This window comes from Solanum dulcamara, chromosome 10 (assembly GCF_947179165.1).
Source record: "Solanum dulcamara chromosome 10, daSolDulc1.2, whole genome shotgun sequence".
In the NCBI taxonomy this organism is placed as follows: domain Eukaryota; kingdom Viridiplantae; phylum Streptophyta; class Magnoliopsida; order Solanales; family Solanaceae; genus Solanum; species Solanum dulcamara.
The window spans coordinates 4,265,177-4,279,726 of NC_077246.1; the positions used below are offsets into that span (position 1 = coordinate 4,265,177).

Sequence of the window (14,550 nt, forward strand, 5' to 3'; positions counted from 1 at the left end):
CTATTCCTTTTTTGGCCTCATTTATGTTCTTTTGACTAACCGTTTAAAACAATTACTATTTAAATTTCATGTATCATTTTGTTATTAATTTAATTTAAATTCTGATCTTAATTAAAAAAAATTATGATAAGACAATTTTTAACTCTTTTTTAGTAGTGCTTTTTTATATATTTCAGGGGGTTAATGTTTGGGTCGGATAAGTTAGAAAATTGGGTTGATAAATTTATTTAATTGAAGTCGAAGTTTAAAATTGAATTAATAAAATAGATTTCAGATTCGAACCTTGGTGAGTTATCCAAAGTTGTACGAGTTAACCAAAGAAAAAAATAGTAACAACACTACTACAATTTTTCTGATTCAGTAATGCCCCAAGCTTAAGCTACTAAGTTTTAAGTTGCTCGGATTCTCCAAAGCTGTTGTCGCATTCTTGTCAAATCTTTTAAAAATGCACTATTTTGAAGGATCCAAGACGTATCTATCTACATTTTTGAAGAGTCCGAGTAACATAGACCAAGTTCACATTTTTCTTGTACTATGTCAAAAAAAAAACACATTTGTGCTTATGCAAAATGACCATATATCAGCTCTCATTCTTTACCTAAAACACAAACCTTATGTCTAGAGAGAAACACTACACAATGCCACTGTGAAAACGAATACGGAATTATAATACAAAGTACTCTAGAAAAGAATGAGGCCTCGAAATCTTATATCTAATGTAACTGTTTAAGCTTCTAGTAGAAAAGATCATGGCAGAACATTTAAACTTCCTCCTTCTCTGCATCATCAGGATTCTTTTTCGTGTTATCATTGCTCGTATCGTTCCAATTCTTGAGCTCTTCTTCCGAGTCTTCAAGAGTAGTACTAAGGTGTTGCGTCTTGTATTGGTGTCTCGATGAGAAAACCAGGAAAATAAAGTAATTGAGTACTCCTAACACTGCTAGCATCCAGTAGAAATAGTCTAGTCTACCGTTGTTCAAATTGTTTTTAAGCCAGCTTCCGTTCGTTACCTTATGTACAATTGATACTAGCAAGCTACTCATAAAAAATCCCATTGAGAGCGTACTAAGGAATAAGCCTGTGCTCATTGATTTCATCCCTTCTGGTGCTTCCCTGATGAAAAATTCGAGTTGTCCAACGTAGGCAAAAGCTTCACCAGCACCAACAATGAAGAACTGAGGGACTAACCAAAAAGCACTTATGCTAGAATTGTGTTTTATCGCGTTTTCTCTTCGTTGTTTTTCTACAATAGCTGCAGCTACCATACCAGCAATAGATAGTTTTAGTCCAATTCCAACTCTTTGAAGGCTTGTGAGTCCTTGTCTATTACCCGTGATTTTTCTAGCAATTGGTACGGTGATTCTTTCGTTTATGGAAGTAAACAAGAGTATAGAAATAAAGAGAAAAAAGGAAAAGGAGCCTGCTGGGATGCCAAATTTGCCAACGTTTCGATTCATGAAGGTAGCTTGTTCGATACTGAAGGTATTCATTTGAGAATAAACTGTCCAAAAAAGTATGCACGTAGACCATATCGGAATCAACTTAAGAACCATTTTCACTTCTTCAACTTGACTAACTGTTGATACTATCCATGAATTGTTTCTATTTTCATTTGCAACTGCATAATCATCAAGAATCGCTGCCTTGTCGAAACACCTGTTGATAACAAGAACACACTGATTAGCTTCTATATGAAAATCAAGAATACATACTTATAATCTGGTGATGTGTTTCATAAAATCATATTAAAGATGTCAAATTTAACAGAACAAATTTTGATTCAAGTGCCTGTCAAAATAGTTTAGATACTCTTAATGATTCTTTTTGGGGAACACTGTGTGTGCTTGGTTCAAATCAGACAATATCACATCACGTTAAGAGTATCTTTTATCTCACCTCAGCATTCTTGTATGTGGTACTTTTGCATTGTGATATTCATTTAAGAATCCAGGATCAGAAGGGTGAGAAAGTTTTCTCTTTCTCCAAGCCAAGAACAAAACTCTCCATATAATAGTCAAAGGACTTCCCTCTGGCTTCTTGAATCTGTAAAATGATGTTCCACCAAGCAATACAGCCACTGCTAGTACCATTGTGCCAGCTGATATACCATACCCCCACCCCCTTCCAACATTGTCTTGTATGTACACTAACACAGTCACAGCAAACAAAGATCCAAGGCTTATGCAGAAGTAGAACCTATTGAAGAAGTATATCATGGCCTTATTCTCTTTAGGATTCGACGAATCAAATTGGTCCGATCCAAAACCAGACACGCTAGACTTGATCCCTCCACAACCAAGTGATATGGTGTATAATGCTGCGTAGAGGAGCGCGAGCTGCTGCCCACTGGCTTCGATGCAGTAGCCTTTCGATCTTGAATCGCACACGGGGGGCTTCATACTTGGGATGGATGTTGCAAGTGTCAACATTGTTACTCCCTGGTTATAGACACAAACAGAACATATTATGTTAGTTGTATGTTTTAAACAAGTTTCTTCCTTTTGTTACCTAATAAGGAAACTTTACACTTTCAAAAGTATGCTCTCTCTGACAGTTTAAGCGTCTTATTACTACATAAGGCAGCTTCACCTTCAGAAGTTAAAAGATATAAATTAATATTTTACTTTCTCAAACAACTTAACCATCTTTGAGATGGTCACACAATTCAATATGGTATCAGAGCAGGTAGAGGTACCGCCCCTCATAATTAAAAAAGAACTTCCTAGTGTTTGTTTCAATGTAAAAAGAATCAGACTCGCAAGTATATAGGTGTATTGAAGACATCATTAAGTGAAATAAATGTATGCTCTCTCTAACAGTTTAAGCTTACCACAGCGGCGATACAACCAAAGATTGCAATAGTGGCATAACGTCCGAGTTTAGCATCTGCTAAAAAACCTCCAAGCAGTGCAAGAAGATTGAGTGTGCCCATGAAATTGGTAACAATGTTGGCAGAATCAGAAGATGGAAGATGCAAATCTCCAACCAAATAAGTCACCAAATTCATCGATATCCCCATGACACATATTCTTTCTGATAACTCCGTACCTGAAATAGAAGAACTAAGTTTGAGACTATGATAAACATTTTTGCTATGATCAAGAAAAAAACAAAGTTAACTTCATGGTAGTTAAAGCCTACCTAGAATGAGCCCTGCACCAAGCCATCCTCCGGTACGTGATTTATCAACCGGATTTCCACGAAAATCGACTAGAGCTCCATCACTTGAACCATCTTTTTCAGCATGGTTATGAACCAAAACCTGAATAATGATAACATAAGATACCTTAACATAAACAAATTTATCTTCTTGAAATGAAGTAAGAATAGTACTTGAGTTTATGATATTACCATTGTAATAGATTTTTTGTCTTCACTGGAGAGAAATGAGAAAGAAGAGGATAGTTAATTTGTGGAATAAAGAAGGAGGGGAAGATACATATTTATAATGAATGATTAGGCAAAAAGTTGGAAAAGGTAGGCATTAGTACAACAGAATTTCATGTTAAATATCTTTCTAGATCAGGAGATAACTAACTCACTGATTGAAGTATGATTATGTGGTCAAAATATTAACAAACCCCACTAAGGAATAAGATTGAAAAATGTCATTTCTTTTTTATCTGAAAGTGCTTCTTATCTCTATTGGGACCAGTTGCCAGAGTCTCTTGGTTATCCCTACTTACAAAATTACACATCTTGTAAGTTTTGAGGATTTGGTTATCTCAAATAGGTGTTATAACATGTGGAAAGTGGGCAACAAATTTTGTGGCCAACACTTAGACCAACTGTAGCTTTCGAAACTCAGTTTATCCTTCTCTAATTAAATACCAGGCTTAGTTTGCACGACATGGGGATAAAAATGTGAACTAAAAGTCACAAGTCCCTCGACCTTTGCCGTTTGAACTAAGCCCTAGGGCGGTACGCCAACCAAGCTTGAAGTAACTTTATCATAAACACTGAATTTTTTTCAGTAAAAGTAAAACTTTATCATTTAGTTAGTGTTTGAGGATCTGATATTATCTCAAAAGGTAATAAAGTGTGGAAAAGTGGCTAGATAAACTTGACTGAAAAGTGGGAAATTCTTGAATCCCAATAACAGAAAATCCTCATTTAAGTTTGATTCTTTTGAATTTATTATTGATGAAATTATCGACACAACATATTTGGAACAGGTCATAGTTATTATATATTATTGGATTGGATTCGTGAACAAATAAATATGTCACACCTCCTTGCTACGAGACAAATGTGTATAGGGGATATATGAATTATGAAGCATCAATTCATGGACGAAATTTTTTCGTGTGGTATTTCTCTAGAAGGTATGCCCACTAAAATTTTGTTTCGTATGATCCATAAATTCATGTGAGTCAAGTCCCTTAATCTTTGCCACTTGAACTAAATATGCCCTATGCACGTGAATTCAATAACTTTTGCACATATCTTGTATATTTATTAAGAAATTTCACTAAATAACTATAAAATATTTGGCTATGAACTCAATTATTACTAAACATAATACATAAACTGTTAGGAACGAAAATAATTAGGTGTCATGCAGAAGCTAGCAATGCAAACCTCGAAAGACTATAAGTAAGAAGACAAAAACGAGAAATATATCAAAAGAGACACAAATATTTAACGTGGTTCGGTCAACCGACCTACATCCACAAGAAGAGATGAGCAATCCACTATAAATATGAGAGTAAAAATAATCAAAAGAAATAATCTCACCCAATTCACTCAGAATAAAAAGAGGTTCACACAAGTGCTAACGTAACACTTGTGTCTCACCGTTTCTCCCCCTACACAAAACTCTCAAAGCCCCTAGGACTACATTGTGAATGCTACTAAGTTAGAAGGAATAAGCCTCTATTTATAGAGTCATTAACATTTTCCTATAAGAAAAAGGACTAGCCAAATATGGAAACATTGTGTTTTTGATTTAGAAAAAAGATAACTTAATTATACTAGGAAAGTCAGGGCAAACACCCAACAATTCTCCTCCTTGGCCTGAATTTCTGGCAAAATAAATTTGTTCCATCTTCTTCACATAATCTTCAACAAGTTGCATCTTCATCTTCATAATCTCCTCTGCAAAATCTATGCCTCGACACAGAGAACCTCTCTGAAAAAATTTCTCCATCAAAAAATCTTCATTACTGTCAAAAAAGTTGTAGCTAGAACTGAAACCGCCAAGATGAACACCCATTTTTAACCTTGCTCTGATACGACTTATTAGGAACAAAAATAATTAGGTATCATGTAGAAGCTAGCAACGCAAACCTCGAAAGACGATAAGTAAGAAGACAAAAATAAGAAATATATCAAAAGAGACATAAATATTTAATGTGGTTCGGTCAACCGACCTACATCCACAAGAAGAGATGAGCAATCCACTATAAATATGAGAGTACAAATAATCGAAAGAAATAACCTCACACAATTCACTCGGAATAAAAAGAGGTTCACACAAGTGCTAACGTAACATTTGTGTCTCACCGTTTCTCCCCCTACACAAAACTCTCAAAGCCCCTAGAACTACATTATGAATACTACCAAGTTAGAAGGAATAAGCCTCTATTTATAGAGTCATTAACCTTTTCCTATAAGAAAAAGGACTAGCCAAATATTGAGATATTGTGTTTTCATTTTAGGAAAAGAAAAACACTTTTCTTCTCTCTTCTCTCTTGTTGAAAGATCTACCAAAAACCTCTTTTATATGCCTAATGTCTCTCAAAGACACTACCAATGAGCAATAACATAATTCTCTCAAATCATCCTATTTATAGAGTGGTATTTTTTTCTAAAGCCAAAACCAACTTCAAATAGGATTATAATTCCAATCCTTTTCCAAATAGAATTGGGAACCAAATTAGGAGAATTATTCCAATCCTTTTACAAATAGGATTAGGCCATAGACCTTTGGCTAGAACATGGGTCATATCCCAACAAACTCTCCCTGTAGCCATGGGGACAAATGAACTTCAAGTGGAGAAACTCTTGACAGGCTTCATGTCTATCGCTGTTCTACAAAACTCTTGTTTTTCTGCGATCACCACTTTTGTAAGGATATCTAAAGGATTGTCATCGGTGTGTATCTTCTCAACCTCAAATAATTTCTCTTCCACGGCCATTCCAATCCAATGATACTTTCTACTAATATGCTTGGATTTAGAATGAAAGGTGGAGTGCTTGGTGAGATACATAGCACTCTGATTATCATAGAATAAGACGAACCTTGACTGCTCAAAGTCAAGATCTTTCATAAATTCTTTCATCCAAAGTAATTCTTTGGCACCTTCAGTGATAGCAATATATTTGGCTTTTGTGGTAGATAGAGCTATGCACTTTTGTAGTCTAGATTGCCAGAAAATAGCTTTTCCTACAAAAGTGATCAAATAATCAGAAGTGGATTTTGAATTGTCAAGATTGCCTCCCAAATCAGAGTCTATGTAGCATACAAGTTTAGGCTTGTCACTACCAAAGCACAACTCCATATCTGAAGTGCCCTTCAAATATCTTAGCATCCATTTCACTGCATTCCAGTGTTCCTTTCCAGGATTAGAAAGAAATCTACTAATAGTACCAACAGTACGTGTAATATCTGATCTAGTGCAAACCATAGCATACATCAAACTACCAACTGCAGAAGAGTATGAAATACATGGCATCTTCTTCTTTTCTTCATTAGTAGATGGACTCTGGATCGTACTTAACTGAAAGTGTTTAGCAAGAGGAGTACTAACCATTTTTGCTTCTGTCGTATTGAATCTCTTGAGTATCTTCTCAATGTAATATTTTTGGGATAATGATAACTCCTTCTTCTTTCTGTCTCGATGAATTTGTATGCCTAAAATTTTCTTTTTTGGCCCCAAGTCCTTCATTGCAAATGATTTGTTCAACTTCTTCTTATGGAATACAATTCTAGATTTATTTCTGCCAACAATAAGCATATCATCCACATAAAGTAGTAAGATAATAAAATCATCGTCAAAGAACTTCTGAAAAAATACACAATGATCTAAAGAAGTTTTCTTGTATCCTTAATTTTCGATGATAGATTCAAACTTTAAGTACCACTGCCTTGGAGCTTGTTTTAAGTCGTACAAGCTCTTTCTCAATTTGCAGATATAATTTTCTTTTCCTTTAACCACGAAATCTTCAGGCTGCTCCATGTAAATTTCTTCTTCTAAATTACCATGAAGAAAAGCAGTTTTGACATCCATCCACTCAACCTCTAAATCTAGACTTGCAGCTAAGCGTAGAACCATGAGAATAGAAGACATTTTTACAACAGGAGAGAATATTTCATCAAAGTCAACTCTCTTTCTCTGGACAAAACCTTTGACAACTAACCTCGCTTTATATCTAGGTGCAGATATATGTTGCTCTTGCTTTACTCTGAAGATCCATTTATTTTTCAAATCTTTCTTACCTTTAGGTAACTCCACTAACTCATATGTGTCATTCTCATGAAGTGACTTCATCTCATCTTCCATGACTTCTATCCACTTATCTCTATGAGTATCTAGCATGACTTCATCATAATTTTCAGGTTATCCCATGTCATTCAAAAGTATATACTCATTAGAAGAATAACATGTTGACTTTAGCTTCTCCCTAGTAGATTTTCTACAAGAGGTTTTTGGAGTATCTGTAGTAGTCATTTGAATATGAGTTGGTACATGATCAACCATAACATCATTACTCGGAGCATCTTCAAGTTCTACACTCTGATGATCATTTTGATCTTGATCCCCATCGATATTAGTATCTTGGATTCCTTTATGTGCAAAAGATGTGTCAGTACTAAGAACTGGATCAACATCAACCAAGCTCTTATTAATCTGAGAATTTGTTTTCTCAGTCTTGTTAATATCTTCAATTATTTGGTCTTCAAAGAACACAACATCATGACTTTTGATAAGCTTCTTATCAATTGGATCATAAAAGCGATATCCATACTCATCTTACCTGTAACTAATGAAGATGCACTGCTTAGTTTTAACGTCCAGTTTTAATCTCTCATCTTTTGGAACATGCACACAAGTTTTACACCTAAAGACTTTCAAGTGGTCATAGGAGACATCCTTTGCAAACCAAACTTTGTTTGGAACATCACCATCCAAAGCAATAGTGAGAGACAAATTAATAACATAAGCAACAGTGTTAAGTGTTTCTACCTAAAAGGAATTTAGAAGTTAGCCTCTGAAAGAACGCATCTAATTCTCTCAACACGAGTTCTATTCGTCCTTTCTGCCAAGCATTCAATTAAGGCATCTTGGGAGGAGTCTTCTGATGACGAATTTCTTGTGTTTTGCAATAGTTATCAAAGGGATCAATATACTCACCGCCATTGTCAGTGCGAATACATTTTAATTTCTTTTCATATTGTCTCTCAGATAAGGCTTGAAACTCCTTAAACACATCAAGTACATAATCTTTTGATTTTAAAGGATACCCATAACTTGCAAGAATGATCATCAATGAAAGTTGCAAAGTAAAGTGCTCCACCTTTTGATTTTACTTTAAAAGGACCACACAAGTTAGAGTTTACTAACTCCAGTAGTTCAGACTTTCTTGAAGGAGGATGACTATGAAAAGAAACTCTTTTCTGTTTTCCAGCTAAGAAATGAACATATTTTTTCACCTTTGATTGTTTCACACCAGCAAGCAAATTCTTCTTAGCCAAACATGTGATCCCCTTTTCGCTTATATGACTGAGTCTCTTGTGCCATAATTCTGACAAAGTCTCACTTTCTACCAAATTTATAGAGTCCCAAGAATTGATCCTTATGTCACGTATAAATTTGAATGCTTTCTTCCTCGAACTACAATCAATGAGCCTTTGATGAGCTTTCATTGGCCATTGAATAAGTCATTATGGTAGCCATCATCATCTAGTTGTCCTACAGAGATCAAATTCAAAGGAATGTTTGGAGTGTGCTTGACATTCTGAAGGATTAACGTTGTACCAAGATTGGTCTTCAAACAAACCGTGTCAACACCAAGCACCTTTACCTCATCAGCATTACCGATCTTTAATAAGCTAGAATTAACAGAAGTATACGATGAAAAGAAATCTTTCCTCAGTGTGACATACGATGTAGCTCCAGAATCGACTATCCAACTTGTATCTTAAGATACAAAATTGATGACGTTTTTATCACAAGCAAAGAGAAGGTCATTTCGGACAACAACAACAACATTATCTCCTTTATTTTCTTCTTTCTTTCCTTCTCTAAGGTTTTGCTTCAACTTATTGCAAAATCTTTTAATATGTCCTTTCTTTTCACAATGATGACATGAAATATTTTGATACTTGGATCTTGACTTGCTTCTACTTTTTTCTCTATTTCTCGAACCTCTTGTTTTACCTTTCCCTCGATCTTCTGTAAAGAGAATGTCTGAATGTGAGGATGTGCCTTGAGATCTTCTTCTGACTTCTTCATTCAACACACCACTTTTTGCATATTCTATAGTAACATTACCATCAAAAGCAGAATTTGTTAACGAAACTCGAAGAGTTTCGCAAGAATCTGGTAGAGTACTAAGAAGCCAAAGTCCTTGTATTTCATCATCAAAATTGAAACTCATTCCTGACAACTAATCAAGAACACCTTGAAAATCATTTATGTGATCAAGAATAGGAATGCCCTCCTTGTATTTAAAGGTTATCAATTACTTTAGCAAAAATAACTTGTTATTGCCAATTTTTTAAGCGTAAAGTGTCTTCAACTTTTTTCACAATGTTCTAGCATGTGTCTCATTCACAATATGGTTGCGAACATTATCTTTAACCTATTGCCTTATATATCCATATACTTGTTAGTGCTCAAAATCTTAATTTTCATCTGTCACATTCTCGGGTTTATGAGCAACGAAAACGGAAAGATGCATTTTTTTCACGAACAGTAAATCTTTCATCTTGCTCTTTCATATGTTGTAGTTACTCCCATTTAAACACACAATTTTGCTCATATTATCCTCCATTAAAAAATCATTGATAGACAATCAAGGCTCTGATACCACTTGTTATGAAGGAAGGATGCAAACCCGAAAACAGAGAAAATAAATAACACCAGATTTAACGTGGGAAAAATCCTTCAAATCGAAGGTAACAACCACGGGATCTTCGAAATCCGAATTGCTCCACTATAACATAAACATGCCTCTTAACTTGGCCTCAATTGTCATTTATGTCCTTCAATTTTGGATGTGCACAATCGGCACTTAAACTTATATAAAGTTAAATAAATAGACACACGCGTCTTACGTGTCACATACAAATCAATTCGAGTGTATCTCACACAAATTGTAACGTAAGATGTGCATATCTACTTGTTTATTTTTATACAAATTTAAGCGTCTACTTATACACATCAAAAATTAAAGGGCTAAAGGCCACATTTATGAAATCGATATAGAAATTCATAAACTTCAAAAATTGAACCGCCTCCAAAAGCGCATCCGCAAATGGCTACGAATGGCATGCATCCAGCAATACAAGTGTGTCAGCGGTTGAGCTTGGGGCGTTATGCCGACTAATATAATCTTGAAAATGTAAACTTTATCATAAATAATGAATCTCTAAAAGAAAAGTGATTATATTGTATACTTTTTGGATGATTTTTATTTGTTGGTCCACCACCATATGTATTGATTGGCCAATTATACGAATGGTCATAAATTTGATTATCTTTTTTTGCCCTTTTTCTTGGCCAAAAGTTATTTGTCTGGATATTCCCTATAGTACTACGAGACCCTACTGTACTTGGGTCCCTTCTACTAATTATAGCACACATGACACATGTATAATGCTATCTTTAGTAATTTGGAAGTAGCCACATTAATGGCAGTTTACCAAAAATATCTATCCTACTCTTGTTACCTAATCTTCTCTTTTCAGAGAATACTACCCAAAAAAACTAAAATTAGGTAGGTAAGAATTTTGGTTCGATAATCGATCATTAATCCATAGCTATTAGGAATGAATTTGGTTGTTCGATATGCAACTTGTAAGTTGCTAAGTCTTTTTTTTAGTAGTTTGACCTTAATTGAATGTATTAGTACTTTACTCTGTTTTATTTTAGACATAATTCATAAACACATATTCAAATTTGACTTCAACGGGCAAGTAAGACTTTAACTTTGAGAGTGCACATCTAAACACTAAATTTTGTCTTAACTAATAACTAAACACTCCAAGTCGTTCCCATTATGTCTCGTGGACATCCGACGCTAACGTGACACATAAATTTTGGAGGTGTCTAGATGATCATTTTGTAATTGAAGTGTTCAACCGACATAGTGGAGATAAGTTGAGGTGTCTATACAAGTCGATGTGCATACTCAAAGTTGAAGTGTTTACTTGTTAGTTGAGGCAAAGTTTGAGTGCATAATGTTTATGTATCATGCCTTTATTATATGTTTCTTTATTTGACTTGATACGAAGTTCAAGAAAATAAGAAAGATTTTTGAGCTCTTGTGATTCTAACTTAAGATATGTATGATGTATCGAAAATTCTCTTTAAATCTAGAGGGGTTTTAATCGTACTATGTGAAATATTGAAAGTAAAAAGTTACTACTTAATACAAATGTTGATATTCTTTTTTATTCAAAGGGAAAATAAGGCAAAAAAATTGAACAGAAGGGCCGAAGGAGTATATAGGAAATTGAAAATAATCATATTGGAAGTATTTGTTGCATTTTAAAGGTGTGAATGAGAAATGAAGGGTTGTGTGGGAATTGAAGGGCTGTGACCTTTACGAAAGGTTGTGACTTTTCTGAAATATTGAGACTTTTTCGAAGGGTTGTAACCTTTTCGAAAGGGTGTGCCATTTTGAAATGGCTGTGACCTTTCCGATAAGGTACAACTAACATTTTTTTATACTTACCTTTGTTGGCTATAAATAGAGGTGTTTTCTCCCTCAATTTTCTATATAAAAATTTCTTCCTCTTTTACATATATTTTCTTACAAATAAAGTTGAGTCTTTGTGTGATTTATTTGCTGATTTTTGAGTTTGTTAAAATTATTGAAATTTGAGGTATCACTACTTCCTAAATAGTTAATCTGTTTTATCCTGGAAAGAAATAACTCATAACCTCGGGTACAGTGAGGGGATTAAATTCTTTAAGGACACAGTGAATTCTGTAGACTCGAATACTGACTTTTCTTTTCATCTTAATAGTATATATGTTTTACTATATTAAATACAGAGACCACAACACTTTCCCCATAAATGAATTTTACAATGCACAAATTTATATTTAATCAAACCTCAATACGAATATCAGATATCGAATGTAAAACCAAAAAAAAAAAAGAAGGAATATAAGGAAGTAGTGCATTGTAGGCAATTTCTACATACAAAACTTGTTTAAGTAATGCATAGTTGGCATCGTGCACTAGTTACTTGCGTGTTTCTTTGCTACTTTTAGGAGTAGACTGTCTCTTTTGCTGCTTAATTCCTATTTATGACAAATTTTATATGGTGTGGTTATCTCCAATATTACCTCCATTATCATGTTTGTTTGCTATTTTCAGGCCATTATTTGGCACGGATCAAAGACGAATTTAGAATTTTAAGTAGATAGTTACGTTATTGAATAGTATCATTGTATTCACTAATACTTTGTAATAGTATGTTTGATCAAAAATTTGAAGCGGATTTACCTTGCTTCAACCAGTGTTAAATTCATGTGGACTAAATTTTAATAGGGTAACCTCTGAATTGATACAAGTATAGTTGGGTGGTCTTCTTGTTATATAAACATTAATAACAACTTTGATAAATAATTTTCAATTATTGGGTGATGAACTCAAATTAGATAAACACAAGAAGAAGCTAACAAAATTTAATATCTAATATATATATATATATATATATATATATATATATATATATATTCAAGGGCTTTTAGTGAATCTATTTTGCTATCCTAGGAAACTTGTAATTTTATAGATCTTCTTGTAATATTCTATTCTATTAGTACTGTATCCGATATCTATTTCTAAGTTATTAATCTCTTTAAGCAAGTCAGCTTTGTGTCTTACAAGGGTTTCAGTAAAAGGAGTTGGCACTTGGAATATTGATTTAGTCAACTATATGAACTTAGACAATCCCTAAAAGAATTTAAAGAACATTTGAATTGGATAGAAGAATAGTTGACTAAATCAATATTCCAAGTGCCAATTACTTTTACAGAAACCCTGTAAAACACAAAGTTGACTTGCTTAAAGAGATTAATAACGTAGAAATAGATATCGAATACAATACTAATAGAATAGAATATTACAAGAAGATCTGTAAAATTACAAGTTTCCTAGGATAGCAAAATAGATTCACTAAAAGCCCTTGAATATTTAGATCTAAGAATACATCCTGAAAAGAAATATAAATCATTACCAGAAAACAATATCATAAGGTGTAACTTTGCTTAAGGGGAACATATATGACATTCGGAGGATAAGCAGTATAATATTTTAATATACTTAATAATAATTCTCGGTGATAAAATTCAACAACAAGATAAAAATATAATAAGACTCCTCAAAATAATAGAAATAGCTCAAAACAAACGGAAAAAAGTACTAGACAAATTAGACCAGAATTTTGATTTCTTAAAATCACAAGAATTAGAAATAGATAGAAAAATTCAATACCTAAATACAAAGTTTAGTTTAGAAAAAATACCTAAAAAGACTGAAATAGAAAAACTAATTAAAACAATAATAGAAAAACCTCAGGAATTAGAAGTTAAGAAGACTCAAGTAGTAACAAAAATCATAGAATAAGTAGAAGTAATAACTACAGAAATAAGTGATTTAAAAGGCATAATTAAAAGATTAGAACAAATATCACTTTCATGAATGAAGAAGACATAAATTACAAAAAAGCTTTAGAATATACAACAAAATACCACACCGAACCAGTAGGATTTTCAACGCACAGTTCTTTTAAAGCTTTTAATAAGTCTTTTGGTACTATCTTCTTATTTATTAGGCAGCGGCATCCTGTAACAACTCAAATTCCACAATAACATCATGTATCCACTAGGGCTAAATGAGGGCTTCATTCTTTGTATTAAGTTTTTTGAAGGCCTCAGTCATGGAAGAACAATGGTCACAAAAAATTATTTTGTCTAAATTTTTTTGAATATTGTATTATAAAATTTGAATTGGTTTTGTCTGAGGATTGGAGAAATATAATAATTTGGTCCAAATATTCTTCTGATATAATCTAATGCTTCAGTAAAATTATCTGCCTCAAATTCCACTAGTGAAATTATAGGGATCAGTATATTAATATTATTGTTATTGATAGCTTAAAATAATTTTACACTATCAATGTTGTTTTATACCTCATTCAATGTTTATCCAAAATGTTCTGCCGGTAGTGCCTCTCCTTTTCAATTTATTTATTATATTTTGATTGAGCATAAAATTTAAGAATATATATAAAAAAAATAATTTTATAATCTTAAATTAAAGATATATCAAATGTATTATGTGGTATATTAAATATATCATATGAAACTG

General features: G+C 33.3%; 1 protein-coding gene across 1 annotated transcript; it reads right to left on the bottom strand.

Moving 5' to 3' along the window:
* Positions 1-501: 501 nt before the first annotated feature.
* LOC129871141 (protein NRT1/ PTR FAMILY 6.4-like) lies at positions 502-3,451 on the bottom strand. Its single transcript, XM_055946026.1, has 5 exons — positions 3,352-3,451; positions 3,142-3,262; positions 2,831-3,048; positions 1,897-2,438; positions 502-1,656 (listed from the first exon to the last, which is right to left on the bottom strand). The coding sequence occupies exons 1-5, from the start codon at positions 3,352-3,354 to the stop codon at positions 762-764; spliced, it is 1,779 nt and encodes a 592-aa protein (XP_055802001.1). The 5' UTR covers positions 3,355-3,451; the 3' UTR covers positions 502-761.
* Between the last annotated feature and the right edge of the window lie 11,099 nt (positions 3,452-14,550).

Excerpts from the sequence above, each read along its gene's own strand:
- LOC129871141 (XM_055946026.1), bottom strand. Across the intron at positions 2,439-2,830 it reads TTGGTTGTATCGCCGCTGTG|GGAGTAACAATGTTGACACT; the intron begins GTAAGCTTAAAC and ends GTCTATAACCAG. Across the intron at positions 1,657-1,896 it reads CCACATACAAGAATGCTGAG|GTGTTTCGACAAGGCAGCGA; the intron begins GTGAGATAAAAG and ends TGTTATCAACAG.